The sequence below is a fragment of the Sinohyriopsis cumingii genome, chromosome 10, assembly GCF_028554795.1.
Source record: "Sinohyriopsis cumingii isolate HCF-2022 chromosome 10, ASM2855479v2, whole genome shotgun sequence".
Classification (NCBI taxonomy): Eukaryota; Metazoa; Mollusca; class Bivalvia; order Unionida; family Unionidae; genus Sinohyriopsis; species Sinohyriopsis cumingii.
The window spans coordinates 106,781,474-106,801,798 of NC_142970.1; the positions used below are offsets into that span (position 1 = coordinate 106,781,474).

General features: G+C 38.5%; 1 protein-coding gene across 1 annotated transcript; it reads right to left on the reverse strand.

Moving 5' to 3' along the window:
- Positions 1–232: 232 nt before the first annotated feature.
- LOC149790783 (uncharacterized) lies at positions 233–4,770 on the reverse strand. The gene is made up of 2 exons (XM_089972842.1): positions 3,608–4,770; positions 233–1,270 (listed from the first exon to the last, which is right to left on the reverse strand). The coding sequence occupies exons 1-2, from the start codon at positions 4,571–4,573 to the stop codon at positions 242–244; spliced, it is 1,995 nt and encodes a 664-aa protein (XP_089828968.1). The 5' UTR covers positions 4,574–4,770; the 3' UTR covers positions 233–241.
- Between the last annotated feature and the right edge of the window lie 15,555 nt (positions 4,771–20,325).

The following is a 20,325-nucleotide window of genomic DNA, read 5'->3' on the forward strand; positions in this document are numbered from 1 at the left end:
CTTTATGACCTTCACCATTTGTACATCTCCTAATCATGTTTGCTGTTTATATACACAGTTCATAAGTTGTGAATTCCTACCAATCTGTATTTCCTATAATTTTCATTTCTCCTAACCTAAGATCTTATATTGTTCTTGTAACAAAAATGGCTTCAGACCTTATGCAGCTAAAATATCCAAATGTCAAAATAATATGTCTTTATCTGCTGAGTATGTGTGATGAGAATCAACGTTATGTTAATTAATGCTTAAACCTATACATGTACAGTTTTTTTCCGTCGTCTTTTCCCGAATTATTCGTTAAAGCAAACGTGTCACGACTACTGTTGAAACAAATGGCATATGGAAATTCAGGGATACGTTCAGTGTAGATTCTGATGGGAGTACCGCCTGGTGACAGCTGGTGGATGTTGTAAGACAGCATCCCCAAAACATACACGTTATCATCTCTGTCTGTAGCAACACCTTGAGAAAACTTGAGACTGTCATTACGGTAGACAAACAACCTCTTTCCATCCATGTCAAAACAGTGCAGGGAGTGGGCTTGGGACACAGTGACGTAGACACGTGTACACAATGAATTAAGAGCAACGTAAGTCAATGAAGGGTCACAATGACAATCAAACTGATAACACTTCTCCTCCACTCCTGTACTGTCGATCAGACTCCAGTAGTGTTTACCTTTATCTTTACAGCTACCAGAGAGAATTATTTTCCCTCTCCCTCTTGAAGCAATACCCCGACACTCATATCTGGTTTCAACCGTCCTGGTAGGTCTCATGAACCCATTTGTTACAGACAGGAACTGGAGTGTTTTCTGGAGTGGTAAAGATATGGCTACCTCTTTATGGTCCAATACACAAATGTCCCATGGCTTGTCTGGCAATGTTAAGCTGACGATGCATTGGTACGAGGAGTTCAGCAAAAGAGCTCTCTTGTTATTGTAATCAGCCAACAATACTTGGTCCTCTTGTAAAAATGTAAATCCAGTATACCAGGGATTCTTACCATCCGGTCCTTTTATCTCCACAGCTTTTGTCATATCCAGCTTACACTCCTTCAACGGCTTTTCTCCTTTTGGTTTCGGCAGTCTGTCAAGTTCCTTTTTGCATATCACCCTCCCAATACCTGACCTCTGGGATAGGACGTCCTGGATTTGTGGGTCAATTTCAAGATTTAATTTCACAGTCTCCGTCTCCTCAAGCTTTTCTTTAATCTGTTCATAGTATAATTTGACCTGCTGTATCATTATGTCAGCCATGAGAAATATCTGGAAAAGGAATACATAAGTAAACATTTTTTTAAAACTTAAATACTTTATCGAATTTCTTTCTTTTAACATTTGGATTTACTTGATTAAATAAATAAAATCATAATGAAGCGATTTATTTCTACATCTCAATCAGAATGGTTTATTTTATAGATGTGTTACATTATACATATATGCACAGAGATGGATTTTTCATACAAGACCGCAATGTCGGTTTGTGAAAAGAGACTAAATGTCGAAACATTGTATATTTGCACTTTGATTATTAATTCAAGGTATAATCTCCAATAAAATTTAAAATTAATTTTGTAACTATCTGTGAAGAACAATACTATTGAAACCTAGAATATTCTGAAGACAACCACATAACCTAGTACGGAACCAAACGTATATGCTATGTAAACACGTGGTCAAATGGCGGCATTTTCAAGGAAATAAAAAGGTATATTGATAAGTAGGAAGAAAAAAATTGACTTTGAACCAATTACAGGTAAGAAATTTGAATCAGGTAACCGATTTATTTTAATTTTATTTTGAGGGGATCGGAAAACCTGAAAAACGTATCAGCTTCACATTACAAAACAAACGCAATGGCAATGTTACAAAGAAAATATACTTGATAGTAATTTATGCATGGTATGACTTCTTCAAACAATTAAATTCAACAGAAAGAATTCTATTTGACCGAACCATTCACTGTCAAATAACACTGACAGAGTCAAACCCGCAATATCTTTATCTTGTTTAGACAACGTTGCGATTCATAACCATTCATGCAGTTAGCGGGGAACAAATGCAGAAAATCTCAAGCGCGATGATAATGACTACTGGATTATTCCCCTTGTTCAGACATGCATATGCAGTGTAACCGGGTTTTAAGTTAAACATTTAGGACATTACACAAAGCCAGAGGTGAGCAACCGACGGCACGCGTGCCACAAAATGGCACGTCAAGAGGTGGGTGGATGGGTGGGTGTGAGAGAGAGAGAGTTTTCGATTTTTAACGTAGCTTCAACAATGTTCAGTCATATCGGTACAATGTCTGCAGTGTAGCAATTTATAGTGAAGTCTAGCACTGGGGCATCATGACGCAGACATATAGCATGTCCCACCCAGTCACATTATCCTGACACCAGGTCGACCAGTCCTAACACTAACCTCTTAATGCTGAGCGCCAAGCGAGTACCATTTGTAGAAGTCTTTGGTATGACTCGGCTGGGGATAGAACCCAAAACCTGAGGCGGACGCTCTAACCACTAGGTCACAGGAGTGATTCAAGATGTTTTGTGTGGCACGCGAAAGGCAGCCAAAAATTTCGTTTTTAGCAATGTTACTCTCTTACTGGTGGCACGCGCTTGTTCATTTTGAAATTAATCCTGAAAAAAGTGGCACGCTATGCAAAATCGACAGCCGACCCCTGCTCTATTCATTGTATGTTTGAGTAAAAATTACGGAAATCGTTGATTTAATGTAGATTTAACACAAACTGCAGAAATCATAGATTTAACACGAATTGCCGATATTATAGATTTAACGCAATAGCAAAAACCAACGATTTAATACAAATTTATAAAATGTCTTCGTAAAAAATATTGGCATTTCTTTCGCCAATACGATTCATTCATTTCATGATTTTATATTTCTCATACAGTCTAGTAAAATACGGCAGCGTGAAATAGAAATTAAAAAGAGTAAGAAAAAAATGAGCACATAAAAGCGATAATCAAAATAAATGTTATACACGCCTAAAGTAAATTCGTGGTGTTCGAAAATGGCATTCCCTCTATCATATCTGTCTTCTAGGTTATCAGTTATTCAGAAAGTATGAAATGGTGTGCGCCTTTAAGATTGACATCCAAATTTGTCTTGTACCTGGAGTTTGATATAAATTTGTAAAATAAAAATTAAAAAAATGACACCATTAAAAACTATATTTAAGGACGTTGTCAACTGCAGTGTAATACACGTACTTTACCCTACAACTGATACACAAGCGATCAGGATCGAATCGTTACGGACACACATATTGATCCAGCCTTTGGTGAGAATGAAAAGAAATGTAAGTTTAGCGAAGTAACATCTGGCAGCAGGTAAATCCATATCATTGGGATTACAACAATCGTTATAGAAACAATGATGGAAACGGAGACGCTAATATCGTGTGGCTTAAAAATATAAACCATATAGCATTGAAATAAACAGTCCGTATAAACAGTCCGTAAGTCATTTTCCTCTGATAACGTTAACATTTTGTTACCATTAGCGTTTATTCACTTATTCTTGCAAGACTAGAACCTTTGTTAACAGGCAATGTATTTGCATGCTAAATGAACATACCTGCGTATCGCTACCGTGTTTCATGACTGTCTCCAAAGTTACATGTGAGTTTCGCACTGCGTTTAACAAGGCCTGACAGTCGTGATTTTGCTCTTGTGTTCGAATTGATTCTTGCTTGTACAGTTGATTTCCTTCCGACTTGACATTGCGTTCTAAATCATCGAGAAGGTCATTTATTCTTTTCCTGATCTCCTTTATTTTGTTGGTCATTTCTTGTACTTGCGATTCAAGACTTTCGATATTCGAATCGTTATTTTTCTCAATATTCATCAGGTGATTTTCAAGTTTCTTCATCTCGTCAAGGATGTTCAAAGGTTTAACATCCTGCAGAAGACTGTAGGCATCTTTCCTCAAGTCCAAAACTTGGGAACAGTTTCTGTGATGAACGATACAGCAACTTGCACAACAAGCAATCTTATGGTCCTTGCAATAAAACTTCAACTCTTCTTCCTCGTGTTCTTCACACCGAAACCCCTTATCAAACCTGACAGAGTTATTTGGGTTGTTTGTCAGCTCATCTATGGTTATGATGGAGTGATCCTTTGATACCTTTTGTTTTTGGTGAACCTTTATACAAGATGTACACATTGCCTCCTCACACACAATACAAAATCCATTAGCTGTGACGGAGACGCCATCAGACAGACAACAGTCACAAGGTATCTCCACTTCATCTTTATCTTCGCCTCCAATAGATTGTAAAATTGAATTGATCGGAAAGAGACAAGCCCATGATTTTAACGTTTTTCCTTTCCTGGGAACGAGAATCACGGATCTGCATATTGGACATTCAAACTGTTTCAATTCCATTACCTTAACAGCTTTGGATAAAATATAATCCTCCAGACAACATTGGCAAAACGAGTGGAGGCACGTCAGCTGTCTGGGTGTTTTAAATTTACTCAGACAAATCGGACAAAGGGGTTTGTCTGCATACTGAATAGTTCCTGGATTTGCAGAAGCCATTTCTATCGAACTGTTCAATTTCTTATTGGAAAATAAAATCGAAACCTTGGAGGTCCTTTAACAACGGTTGTACAAATTCGTCCCGTGTTACGTTAAATCAGTTCCACAGTTTAACGCGCTGAGTTGTCGACTCGAACGGGATGCGACAAAACAAAAATAGATCTGTGTTATATATCTGGCTCATGTTACCTTGTGTACTTGTCTTCATTTTACACGCACCGAATTAAAACTGTAAACACCCATATAGGTGTAGTTAAGGTAATAAATATTTCGAGATGTCAGCTGATGGTGGAAGATTAATGCCTCCAATCGCCCATCCTCGTTTTTATTGGTGGGTAGCCATATATCATTAAAAATAGAAAATCATTAAGATTGCACTAAAGCTAACGAATTCATATCATGCAATAATGGCTCAATACGGATGGCTTAAAATTAATAATAATAATAATAATAATAATAATAATAATAATAATGTGTGTGTGTGTGTGTGTGTGTGTATTTGTGCGATTTGGATTTTTAATGTATTTTTTTGTTAATTCAGTCATATCGATACGATGTCTGCAGTGTGGCAATTATTAGTGACGTCTAGTACTGGGACATCATGCTGTAGACATGTAGTATTATGTCCCACCTAGTCACATTATTCTGACACCAGACCGACACGTCCTCACACTAACCTCTTAATGCTGAACGCAAAGCGAGGCAGCTGAGAGTACCGTTTTTTTATATAATAAATCTTTGGTATGACTCGGCCGGGGTTCAAACCCGCGACATCCAGCATCCAAGGTGGTCGTTCTAACCACTTAGGAAACCGGAGAGGTTACTACTACTACTACTACTGCTACTACTACTACTACTACTAATAATAATAATAATAATAATAATAATAATAATAATAATAATAACAATAATAATAATAATAATAACAATAATAATAAATGAAATACGTAAATTTAAAAACTCAACAATTCAGTATGCATTTGCATAAGGAATGGGCATTAGGTTTAAAGTCATCTAGTTGCTCTCTCAAATATCTTGATGACTTGTGTAACTGGCATTGGTGTCGAAAATATCTGGCAATACGTTCAAAATAAGACCTATCAAAACATTGTATCCATCTATTCATCTTGTGTATGGTTTGTGTGTGTGTGTGTGTGTCTGTGTGTGAGTGTGTGTATGTTTGTATTTGTGTATGTGTGTATGTGTGTGTATGTTTGTATATGTGTATGTGTGTGTATGTGTGTATGTGTGTGTATGTGTGTATGTGTGTGTGTGTGTGTGTGTGTGTGTGAGAGAGAGAGAGAGAGAGAGAGAGAGAGAGAGAGAGAGAAATGATGGGAAGAGTCAGATAGAGAAAGAGGTTGTAAGACAGAAGGCTGAAGTCACATACGCGATATATTGTTTGGATCCGTATATAATGTAAACAAAACATCAGATACATGAAATTACGGTGCTTCCGTTTTTATATAATATCCATCTCAATAGATTAATTATACAAACTGAATATAATCTCAAAATAAGATTTAAATAATATAAAAGGAAGTTTGTATAAAATAGTATTCTTTTCTATAATCATCGTATTCTACTCCCTAGTAAAAAAAATTAACAAATTAACATTTTCATTTTTTCTTGTAAAACAATATCTTGCATTTTTCTACATTGTAAGGGACTTTGTTTATAAAACATATGTTAAAGAAAATTTATAATGTTCAACCTTGATGGCTGATAATGTAAGGAAAGTGAATCAAAAAATCAACCTGGACAACGTCTAGCACCTATTAGATAGTGTAGGTATTTTTCCCAAACAACGTAATTAAATTGTTTTACGATCGAGTTTTCTTAATTGGAAAGAATACGAACAGAAATACATCTTGATTCACACTGGGAAGCCTAGCTGATAGTTATCGTTTATCTTTATATAAATATGTTTTATTCCAAGATAATGAAAATATTGTGAAATAATTTAATTGTTAAGAGCAAATTGAAATACAAGACAAGCCACTAGTTGGACCGCATTTCCGCTGGAGTTACCTATCACATTCAAAGAAAGTTATTGAATTTCATTCAACATTCTGAAGAAATTTGAGACATAGGTCTGAGAAGCAAAGGATTTAGGCAAAACAATGAGCTTTCACTGAATGTGGAAAAGACACAAAGCAATGAACGAGAACCAAATATTACTCAAAGATTCAAAATCAAAAAAGCACCTTGGAAAGAAAACTGAAATACTAAAACTAAAGGACAGGTGGAAAATGAGACATTGAAAAATGAACGCAATTGATCTGGCAATGAATATATTTGCGTAAACAAGAAAGAAATGAATATGCATATACTATGATATCAGACAGAAAAAAGCCGTTATAATAATCTTGTAATTTATATATGAACCACGTAAAATTAACTAATTTAAAATGGTTTCTTTTTAATGTAGACAATTAACAATGCATGGTCAATCTCTGATAAATTAATTTTCTTAACATTTTTCACCTATGTATCTCTAATTACATTTTTACCAGTGTCACCTTTAATTAAATATCATCGCAGTATTACATTTCTGTTTTTATTTCTACACGTAGATGGGTATATGCAAATTCATGTTTACTAGAATTTATAAAATTGTGTTTTGATTCTATATACTTGGGTACTTTATTTGATAAACATTTTTGTTACAATGATTATTTTGTATTTTCTAATGGCAAGAAGCAATTACGTGCTTAATTCAATAAAGAATTCTGATCTCTGATATGTTCGACATGACTTAAATATCACGTATATATTGTTACACATGGGGGGTGCGTGGCCTGGGCCTGACGTCCCGCTTGCCAAAGGAAAGTGAAGCGTCTCTCATAGCCTCTCCTTCCCAGGTGTAGTGATCGCTGCAGGACCACTGTCTCGCTCTGCGGGGCAGGAGGTTACTTGCATATGGCCTCTCCTACACTATTGTGTCCACAGCAGCACCTTCACGCGGTGCCCCCTGTTTTAACAGAGCCTGCTGTGTGGCGCGACCGAGTACCCGGCGGTATAACTGGGTGGGCAGACTGGACTCATTAGCCTTGGCAGGCAACCAGTCTAAGAGAAGGGAAACTCTGACCCCAAACCCGGGCAGATGAAGCTCGTTAGCCTTGTCAGGCAGTTCATCTAGGAGAAGGAAACTCTGATTCAAAACCAACCAAGTCCCATCCATTGGATTATGGCTCCACTGCCTTGTGGATATCTTCGGGAGAAGGAAAGGCTACGGGAGCAAACCCAGACAGAAAATCAGGAGTGGAGCCCCTAAGGCGGCTGGGGGTCGACTACGACCTCCTTCCGGCAGCTCCTGCATCCAAACTGGTGCCAAATGTCATGCTCAGCATTCCTTTGGACCCCACCAGCAAGGACGAGAGGGGGATCCTGACGTCTGGGCAGCCCAGGATCTCCATATTCCACGCCCAGGCTTGCGCCCTGGAGAGGACACTCCAGTCTCGCTACTGAGTGAGGAAACAACACGGAAGCTGACAGTTTACGGGTTATAAGTCCCACCCGATTGGCGTAGGGAAGGGGCGCCACGGGTCAGCTTTGACGGTGGGAGGGATCATCGTGTCCCACTGGCCAACTATCGCCCGCCTCAAGCCGGGCAGCCCCCGGTCAATAAGGTGTTGACCCGCCATCGTCTGCCTGCTCCAGTGGGTGTCTGGAGCTCAGTGTGTTGTTCAGCATGACAAGCAGACGGTAATTCCACACCAGACAAAAGAAACAAGAAACCAATAAAGAAGACTCCAGCTCTTCGATTTGCAAGCTGGAATGTGCGCACCATGTGTACAGGCATCTCCGACGACCTCAGAGAAGTGGACGACACCAGAAAGACGGCCATCATCGATAGAGAACTCACCAGACTAAATATCAGCATAGCTGCCCTCCAGGAAACCAGGCTCGCCTCTAGTGGCTCCCTCAGAGAGGAAAACTACACCTTCTTCTGGAAGGGTCGAGAACCTGAGGAGCCCCGTCAGCACGGAGTGGGCTTTGCCATCAAAAACAATCTCCTGGCCTCGGTTGAACCTCCAACAGGGGGCACTGAGCGTCTCTTGTCCATCCGCCTCACCACTACTTCAGGTCCTGTCAACATCATCAGTGTCTACGCCCCAACCCTCACGTCATCAGAAGACGTGAAGGATCAGTTCTATGGGCAGCTGGACGAACAGATCAAAGGATGCCCCAAAAATGAACCACTATTCCTCCTCGGCGACTTTAATGCCAGAGTAGGTGCGGACCACGAGTCCTGGCCTACCTGCCTCGGATATCATGGCACTGGAAAGACCAACGAAAACGGCCAGAGACTGCTGGAGCTATGCACCTACCATGGCCTGTGCATCACAAACACCTTCTTCAAGTGTAAGCCACAACACAAAGTGTCATGGAAACACCCCAGATCTCATCACTGGCACCAACTCGACTTGGTCATCACCAGGCGCTCTGCCCTTAACAGCGTCCTCTCCACCAGAACCTACCACAGTGCAGACTGTGACTCCGACCATGCCCTTGTGAGCAGCAGAGTGCGATTACAGCCACATGTGCTACACCGCACAAAACCAAAAGGATGTCCTCGCATAAACACTGCACAGATGTCAGTCCCTGCCAAGGTGGAGGAGTATGTGTCTGCCCTGAACAAGGCTCTCCAGGACCTGCCTGAGTATGACGCTACAGCCAAGTGGAACGCCATGAAGGGTGCCATCTACAGTACAGCTATGTCAACGTTTGGCAAGAAGGAACGACCCAGCCAGGACTGGTTCAATGCACACCTATCAAGGATGGAACCACAAATCGAGGAGAAACGAAAAGCCTTCATAGCTTACAAAAAATGCCCTAATGAACGGACGCTTGCTGCTCTCAGAAGTGCCCGAAGTAACACCCAACGCATTGCTAGACAGTGTGCGAACGAGTACTGGCAACAACTGTGTGAAGGGATCCAGCGAAGTGCCGAGTCCGGACACATCCAAGGCATGTACAGTGGCATCAAGAAGGCTCTAGGCCCTACAGTGAAAGGGGTCGCTCCCCTGAAATCCCTGACGGGAGAGAAGATCACAGACCGTGGGCAACAGATGGCCAGATGGGTGGAGCACTACTCAGAACTATACTCCCGAGAAACGTCAGTCACTGATGCAGCCCTCAGCAGCATAAAGAATCTGCCCACCATGGAAGAGCTCGACAAAGTGCCAACCTTAGAGGAGCTCAGCAAAGCAATCGACTGCCTTCCAAATGACAAAGCACCAGGTAGTGACAGCATCCCACCCGAAGCTATCAAACGTGGAAAACCAACATTGATTAAACCACTGCACGAGCTTCTTTGCCGCTGCTGGGAGGAAGGAGTAGTCCCCCAAGACATGCGTGATGCCACAATTGTGACCCTTTACAAAAACAAGGGCGACCGCAGTGACTGTAATAATTACAGAGGGATCTCGCTCTTGAGTATTGTTGGTAAAGTGTACGCCCGCATCATACTCAACAGGCTGCAGTTGCTGGCAGACCGTGTGTACCCGGAATCACAGTGCGGCTTCAGAGCAGGCAGGTCGACGACAGACATGATCTTCTCCCTACGACAACTCCAAGAGAAGAGCAGAGAGCAAGGTCAACCACTCTACATGATGTTCATCGACCTCACCAAGGCCTTTGACTTGGTCAGCAGGAAGGGCCTTTTTGAACTTCTGAGTAAGATCGGTTGCCCCCCAAAACTCCTCAGCATGATAATCTCTTTCCATGCAGATATGAAGGGAACAGTCATGTATGATGGATCATCCTCAACTTCCTTCCCAATTAACAGTGGTGTGAAGCAGGGCTGCGTGCTGGCACCAACACTTTTTGGGATCTTCTTCTCCCTGCTCCTGTCCTACGCCTTCGACACGTCAGCGTGCAAGATACCACCATTGCCCCTTCAATCAAAATCAACGGTGTCACCCTGGAAGCAGTCAACAACTTTACCTACCTAGGGTCAACCATCAGCAACACTCTCTCGATTGATATGGAGCTGGACAGAAGGCTTGGAAAGGCAAACACCATCATGGCTCGATTAACAAAGAGGGTTTGGGAAAACAACGCGCTGACAGAGCACACCAAGGTCCAAGTCTACCAGGCCTGCGTTCTCAGCACCCTTCTATATGGAAGTGAGACGTGGAGTACCTACATGAGGCAAGAACGCCGGCTCAACTCCTTCCATATACGGTGCCTAAAACGCATCCTGAAAATCAGCTGGCAAGACCGTGTTCCACACAGCGAGATCCTGCAGCGTGCAAGAACCCCCAGCATGTACTCCCTGCTAATTAAACGCCGCCTTCGATGGCTGGGTCACGTCCGACGCATGGAGGATGGAAGGCTGCCAAAGGACATCTTATATGGACAGCTGGCCACTGGCATGAGAAGAGTCGGACGCCCCTCACTCCGTTTCAAAGATGTGTGCAAGAGGGACATGAAGGCATGCAACATTTCACCCGATGGCTGGGAAGAGCTGGCTGAGGACCGAGGCACCTGGAGACTGATGGTAAACAATGGCATATCAGTCGCTGATGCAAGGAGAGGCCAGTTGGTGACAGAGAAACGTAAGAGAAAGAAGAACGCAACAGCAACCACAGTAATGCAGACTTCCCAGTATGTCTGCACCAACTGCAGTAGGGACTGTCACTCACGTATAGGCCTGCACAGCCACAGCAGACGTTGCCAACAGAGACAGGCAACACCCCAAGGGCGCTATTCGCATGGTCTTTCGAGACCGAGTCGCCAATGATGATGATGATGATTGTTACACACAAGGGGACTCACTACCAAGCGAATCAAACAACTATTGCGTGACTCTGAAGTCCATTGTTACCCACGGACTCCAAGGAAACTGGCGCTGTCAACTGAATATTACTGACAATTTTTTATATATTCACCTAATGACCACACATCACGAAATTCTATTTTCACTCTTGCTTGGTTGTTCTTGTTTTATATTTGTATCAATTAACAGTAAATCTTTCCAACCCTTTTCAATGCGTATATGCATATAAACGACCACATCTTTGTTGTGCAATAATATCGTATTTTATTTACACTTGTGTATATGTTTCATTCTACTGGGCACTACAGAAATTTAGTCGGTATTGACAAGGAACGTGTATATGCTTAAGTCAGTGAAGACTTATGTACTCTGATAAATTCGACATGACCTAAATCTCATGAAAATATCTCTATAATCGTGCGTGAATAAAGCACTCTAGACTATGATACATGATCTAAGTCAAACGCAGATATCCCAGTAATCGGGGGGGGGGGGGAGAAACTGAATTGTCGCCAATGCAAAAGAAAACGAATGGTTGTTTAGCAATCGACATATATAGCTGATAGTGTAAGGCATGCAAAGGATCAAGTCAAATTATTATACATGAGTCTTGATATTTTTACATATCGTTACATGTCCTGATGCTTTCTACAATATTTTTACAACCTTTTTACATGACATTTAAGAGTTATTCTTATTATAGAGAAGCTGGCTCTTAAATATAACCATGATCGTAACATCACAAAAGAATGATCGTTCTAGAAAAAAATATAATGAAACTCAAAGGAAAATGTGGTGTTTCTATGAACTGAAAATCACGAACAAGAGGCGTTTTGAAAAGAGGAGCAGATCTACTACTGTCTAACGTTTTAGCGCCTGTATCCTAATGAGATGGTCCATAAGCCTGTATTCTAATGAGATGGTCCATAATGATAATAACGAAGTAAAGTTTTACCGCCTGTATCCTAATGAGATGGTCCATGACGATAATAACGAAGTAAAGGTTTACCGCCTGTATCCTAATGAGATTGTCCATGACGATAATAACGAAGTAAAGTTTCACCGCCTGTATCCTAATGGGATGGTCCATGACGACAATAACGAAGTAAAGTTTTACCGCCTGTATCCTAATGAGATGGTCCATAATGATAATAACAAAGTAAAGTTTTACCGCCTGTATCCTAATGAGATTGTCCATAATGATAATAACGAAGTAAAGTTTTACCGCCTGTATCCTAATGAGATTGTCCATAATGATAATAACGAAGTAAAGTTTCACCGCCTGTATTCTAATGAGATGGTCCATAAGACTGTATCCTAATGAGATGGTCCATGATGATAATAACGAAGTAAAGTTTTACCGCCTGTATCCTAATGAGATGCTCCATAAGCCTGTATCCTAATGAGATGGTCCATAAGCCTGCATCCTAATGAGATAGCCCATAAGCCTGTATCCTAATGAAATGGTCCATAAGCCTGTATCCTAATGAGATGGTCCATAAGCCTGTATTCTGATGCGATAGTCCATAAGCCTGTATCCTAATGAGATGGTACATAAGCCTGTATCTTAATGAGATGGTCCATAATAATAATAACGAAATAAAGTTTTACCGCCTGTATCCTAATGAGATGGTCCATAAGCCTGTATCCTAATGAGATGGTCCATAAGCCTTTATCCTAATGAGATGGTACATACGCCTGTATCTTAATGAGATGGTCCATAATAATAATAACGAAGTAAAGTTTCACCGCCTGTATCCTAATGAGATGGTCCATAATGATAATAACGAAGTAAAGTTTTACCGCCTGTATCCTAATGAGATGGTCCATAATGATAATAACGAAATAAAGTTTCACAGCCTGTATTCTAATGAGATGGTCCATAAGCCTGTATCCTAATGAGATGGTCCACGATGATAATAACGAAGTAAAGTTTTACCGCCTGTATTCTAATGAGATGGTCCATAATCATAGTAACGAAGTAAAGTTTTACCGATTGTATTCTAATGAGACGGTCCACGATGATAATAACGAAGTAAAGTTTCACCGCCTGTATTCCAATGAGATGGTCCATAAGCCTGTATCCTAATGATATGGTCCATAAGCCTGTATCCTAATCAGATGGACCATAAGCCTGTATCCTAATGAGATGGTCCATAATGATAATAACGAAGTAAAGTTTCACCGCCTGTATTCTAATGAGAGGGCCCATGACGATGATAACGAAATAAAGTTTCACCGCCTGTATTCTAATGAGATGGTCCATAATGATAATAACGAAGTAAAGTTTTACCGCCTGTATCCTAATGAGATGGTCCATAATGATAATAACGAAGTAAAGTTTCACCGCCTGTATTCTAATGAGATGGTCCATGACGATAATAACGAAGTAAAGTTTCACCGCCTGTATTCTAATGAGATGGTCCATGACGATAATAACGAAGTAAAGTTTCACCGCCTGTATTCTAATGAGATGGTCCATAAGCCTGTATCCTAATGAGATGAACCCTAATGAAAATAACGAAGTAAAGTTTCACCGCCTGTATTCTAATGAGATAACAGATAACAGTAGAGACAGGATGGCGTGTGATTTAATTTGAGAATTCATACAAAATTTGCGTAACATTTTGATACTGAAATTATAGCATGCCATTGTAGCATGTCATTATAGCATGCCTTTATTTTTATTACATACCCATTTAATCGTACATGGCTGATCTGTCGTTCATTACAGATATTCAGTCTGTGATTCCTTATTGCATACCTAAAATTTTCGTATCACACACCCAACCTGGAACTACTTTTACATGATCAAATGTGAATTAATATTCCACTAATAAAATAACGGGAATGATTTATTACTATAAATTTTCAATTATTCAAAAATGCCAACACCGTTTGTAATTTTAAGAAATGCAGTTATAGTTGGTAAAATGGTCGCTTTTGGCGCTGTGGATAAAGGGAAAGTACCGTAAGTAACGAATTGCAGTTCAAATGCATTTCACGGTTTTTAGTCTGAGAAATTAGATTTCGTTGAGATGAGCAACAATATCTTGGACAGATTGTTTGACAAGTTGTTATCATATGAAGATGGTGCGCAAACTGGTATTACAAATGAGATTGATTGATGGATGGATGGATTGGGGATTCATTCATTCGTTCATTCATTCATTTATTCATTCATTCATTAATTCATTCATTTTCATCCATTCAGTCATTCATTCATTCATTTTCATTCATTCATTCATTCATTCATTCATTCATTCATTCATTTTCATTCATTCATTCATTCATTCATTCATTTTCATTCATTCATTCATTCATTCATTCATTTTCGATCATTCATTCATTCATTCGTTCATTCGTTCATTATCATTCATTCATTCATTCATTTTCATTCATGCATTCGTTCGTTCGTTCATTCATTCATTTATTTCCTCCGCATTGCGAAGAGTACAATCAGTAATACAAATACATTGATGAACAATGGAAATCTAAGTGGCTACTTGAGATAATAAACTATGAAGTATTAAACAAAATCATATAATTGTTAACACGTTTATGTGAACGCTGCGCATCCAACACACAAGAAAACGAAAGCATTTCTGGCGTATAGGCAAATATAAACAGATGATTCCTTATTCTACACCCCGAGGATGTAAATTTTGCCAGAAGACAGGAGTAAAGGAGCTTAGATCGTATCATTAAGCATACGTATTAAATGAGTAATAGAGTTTGACAGGACACATTGAACAATGAATTTCATGATGGTGTCCTATCAAACGTTTGACAGGACACATTGAACATTGAATTTCATGATGGTGGCCTATCAAACGTTTGACAGGACACATTGAACATTGAATTTCATGACAGTGTCCTGTCAAACGTTTCATGTGTACTTTTTACACAGAGGAGCAACAGTTGTGGTACACAGGAGATGAAAATTCATAATTTGGTCATTGCTAACAAGAGCTAGTAAGTATCGGGACACCGTTCCCAGACGAATACTGACAAAACCAATTTTCGACAATTAATCTAAGTACATGTAAATGTGTACTCCGAATGGATCAATAATGTGGCACCAAAACCTATCCCAGTCTGGTGTAAGAAAACTACATGCTCCTGTGAAATGATCTACGACAGTAGTACATACGGTATGACAGCTAGTACAGATGGCGTCATTCGCTGATGAAAACAACCTGGACACAATATTGGCCAGAGAGAAGCTGAAAACTTCATAGGAACTTCTCCTAATGCAGACGAGTGAAAACTTCATAGGAATTTCTCCTAATGCAGACGAGATCAAACTACCATTAAGCAATAGCTTCTGAAATCTATTGAGCGATGCGTCTTGACTTTGTCTATACTTCAAAGCCTTTTCATATGAAGTATTCAACAATACGTTTCCAGTCAGCTTTTTTATACTGTGAATCAACCTTGCATACATAAACGATTCAATATACCTATTTAAGTCAAATTTTTCAAGTACTCTATAGATGTCGGGAATAAAACCATTTTATTTTTTGTTTTGATACTTGGGGTTTTGGCAGTCGAAGAGGCGGATAAAGAATACATATTTTGCTAATTTGGTAGCAGCTAATGGCTGAATTACTCCAGGAAAAAACAGCTCATTCGTGTCGATGCAGGTTTAAATGGGTAGAACACCCAGTAAATTCAATGTAATATCCGTTCATGTGTATTCAGATAGTCCTTGCATGGGCTTAACGCAAAAACGTATGTGTAAGTATGTGCTGTGGACTGAGGGTGCACCAGGTTTCACAACCATGAAAAGTGTGGTAATGCGAAGTTCCATACAGAAAGTTCGCTGGTTATAGTCACTCTCGATAACTCCAATGTCAATAAAGCTGAACAGGGAACTTAGTTTATCTTTAGCTTATTTTATCCTAGTATCAATTTTGCTGTACTTTGATGCATTGATGCCAAAATGTCTACATGAAACTGGGACAGCATCAGATCCCAGGAACCAACGTCTGTGTCTTCCTTTGAAGCCAGAAGATCTTTCATTGAAAACAATAATATTACTCTTTTGCGTTGTTTCTTTATCCCCATTTTATAGAGTTCTGAAAACTTAACTTATCAATCCATGCCTAGTTTTGAAAGACTCAGAAAAGCCTATTATCTGCTACAGTCAGACAAGGACACGGACGGTCGAGGAATACAAAACCAAAGTTGAATATTGGCAACACATAGAATTTAAAACAAAATAATATCGGGTACAAAATCATGGAATACTATTCCTTTTGAAATTAGATATTCATTTTTGTTTTGTAAAATCAAGTACTGGTGTACTGGTTTCCTCATGGATCACCCTAATGATATTTAGACTTGCATAGTGACTACTTTATGGATCACGTAATGATATGCAGACTTGTATAATAACTGCTTTATGGATCACTCTAATGATATTCAGACTTCTATAATGACTACCTTATTGATTACCCTAATAGTATCCAGTCTTGAATAATGACTACCTCATGGATCACCATAATTATATTTAGACTTGCATAATAACTGCTTTATGGATCACCCTAATGATATTTAGACTTGAATAATGACTACCTTATTGACTACCCTAATAGTATCCAGACTTGAATAATGACTACCTCATGGATCACAATAATTATATTTAGACTTGCATAATAACTGCTTTATGGATCACCCTAATGATATTTAGACTTGAATAATGACTACCTTATTGATTACCCTAATAGCATCCAGACTTGAATAATGACTACCTCATGGATCACAATAATTATATTTAGACTTGCATAATAACTGCTTTATGGATCACCCTAATGATATTTAGACTTGAATAATGACTACCTTATTGATTACCCTAATAGTATCCAGACCTGAATAATGACTACCTCATGGATCACAATAATTATATTTAGACTTGCATAATAACTGCTTTATGGATCACCCTAATGATATTTAGACTTGAATAATGACTACCTTATTGATTACCCTAATAGCATCCAGACTTGAATAATGACTACCTTATGGATCACCCTAATTATATTTAGATTTGTATAATGATTACTTTATCGATCAACCTAATAATATTCAGACCTGCATAATGACTACTTTATGGATCACTCTAATGATCTTCAGACCTGCATAATGGCTACTTTATGGATCACTCTAATGATACTCAGACTTGCATAATGACTACTTTATTGACCGTCTAGTGATATTCAGACCTGCATAATGGCTACTTTATGGATCACTCTAATGATACTCAGACTTGCATAATGACTACTTTATGGATCACTCTAATGATACTCAGACTTGCATAATGACTACTTTATGGATCACTCTAATGATACTCAGACTTGCATAATGACTACTTTATGGATCACTCTAATGATACTCAGACTTGCATAATGACTACTTTATGGATCACTCTAATGATACTCAGACTTGCATAATGACTACTTTATTGACCATCTAGTGATATTAAGTCTTGTATAATGACTACCTTATTGATTACCCTAATATTATCCAAACTTGAATAATGACTACCTTATGGATCGCCCTCATGATACTCAGACTTGCATAATGACTACTTTATAGATCACTCTAATGATCGTCAGACCTACATAATGGCTACTTTATGGATCACCCTAATGATATTCAGACTTGCATAATGACTACCTTATGGACCATCCTAACAGTATCCAGACTTTATAATGACTACCTTATTGATTACCCTAATATTATCCATACTTTATAATGACTACCTTATGGGTCACCTAATGATATTTAGACTTGCATAATGACTACTTTATGGATTCCCCTAATGATATTTAGACTTGCATAATGACTACTTTATGGATCACCTAGCGAAATCCATTTTTATATTCCTATTCTGTTGTGCCTATAGAGTTTTCCTCGTTATTTATTGTTTTAAATTATTTCTATAATACCCTATTATTTTAAGCCATTTGTCTCAACATTTTAAGTAGGATTACTAGTTTTAATTGATGTATCATTTATTTAAGTTATATGTTGTTTTGTTTTTTTTAATGGACGATATGGGAGATTAGCCTGATGCTAAATATATTATCATCTTAAAATAATAATAATAATAATAATAATAATAATAATAATATGGTAGGCATATTTAAATTTTACTGTGTGTTTATTTTTACATGATTCTAGTCGTTTATTTTGTCAACAACATAATACATAGCTAATATTTGTCTATCAGTGAAGGTTATATATTAAGATAATTATTAATAGTAAACATTTTTACTTGAGTTAGACTTATACATTCTTGATTATGACTTTAGAAAGTTAAAGAAATGAATTTTCTACCTTGGTCAAGTTGAAGGGTTTTTTAAAGTTGTTTTATCATTTTGCACAGAAATCACAATACCTTGCATCATTCTGTCAATATTTAATGTAACTTTGTAGAAAATGTTTACCATGCTCGGTCGTTACACATATGTGTTTTTGTTGTTTCCTGCATATACTTTACAAGTTTATAATATCGATCTCAGCAGATGTTTTCGTCAGACCCGATCATCTTTAATATCGTCTTCATCGTCGTTATTAAAAGAACTATATTCATTATCGCATCGTTACTTCTCTTCCTCCTGCACTTCTTTTTCATTCCTTCATTTTGTAATATAAATTAGAAATGCATCAATTATATGCACTCTCAGGTGGAAAACACTCATTTAAATGTGATAATCATTCATTGCATACGTAGGTTGAAAAATAACCTTTAGACTAAGTATTTTCCTACGGAAGGAAGTTAGCGGATGTAGAGTTGATTGATTGCGTACCCTCAAACACGAGACCCTAATGTCCAAGACATGCGCACATACAAGGATGACTGTGATGTGTAAATCCTCAATCTAAGATGATTATACTCGGCAAACACACATACACAATGAGTTGCTATCGGCAAAAACATGTACACAATGAGTTGCTATCGGCAAACACACATACACAATGAGTTGCTATCGGCAAACACACATACACAATGCATTGCTATCGGCAAACACACATACACAATGAGTTGCTATCGGCAAACACACGCACACAATGAGTTGCTATCGGCAAACACATACCCAATGAGTTGCTATCGGCAAATACACATACAGAGTGAGTTGATATCGGCAAACACACATACACAGTGAGTTGCTATCGGCAAACACACGTACACAATGAGTTGCTATCGGCAAGCACACGTACACAGTGAGTTGCTAAAACATCTTGGTATTAAATTATGTTAAGATGTTAACCAACGTTTTTTGTTTTTTTTTTTTCTCTCGCGTCAGCAAGTACTATAAACCATACCTACAGAGCTAGGCTGCGTCAGCAAGTACTATAAACCATACCTACAGAGTTAGGCTGCGGCTCTAGTAAGACCCTATTATCGGTGTTAATCCTGTTTTGAAATAAACAATGATTACATTGTGGGGTGTAACGAGTGCAGTTGACTATTTGTATCTTTCTCAAGTACGGAACACGTCTAAAAAAAATAGCTCCAGTATGTAACAATACTTTCAAGCGGACACAAATTTAATTTGTTGTCATGTTCCTGTGGGTCAAAACCATATTCCTGTTAAACGACGTAGTAAAAAACATCTAACCCCAAGCTCACGTGAATTTTCTCATATTAACAGATTTTGGAATGGGCAATGAAATAGAAAATAGAGACCACTTAAACTGAATTAATTAAAATTCACATATCTGAAAGTGATACTTAACGAAAAATCTATGTTGATATTCTTTTTTTTTTAAATGACGATACAGATTACATTAGTCAGTAAGTTTGATAAATCTATGCTCATTTTCTATCTTTCTTACTTTTTCCATTTTTTCTTTCTCTTTGTTTCTATTGTCTTTCTTTCTTTTCTCTTCATTTGTAAATTAAATCTCTCAATTGCATTCTTTGAGCGACAGAAACTGATAAAATGTGTTTTAGCAA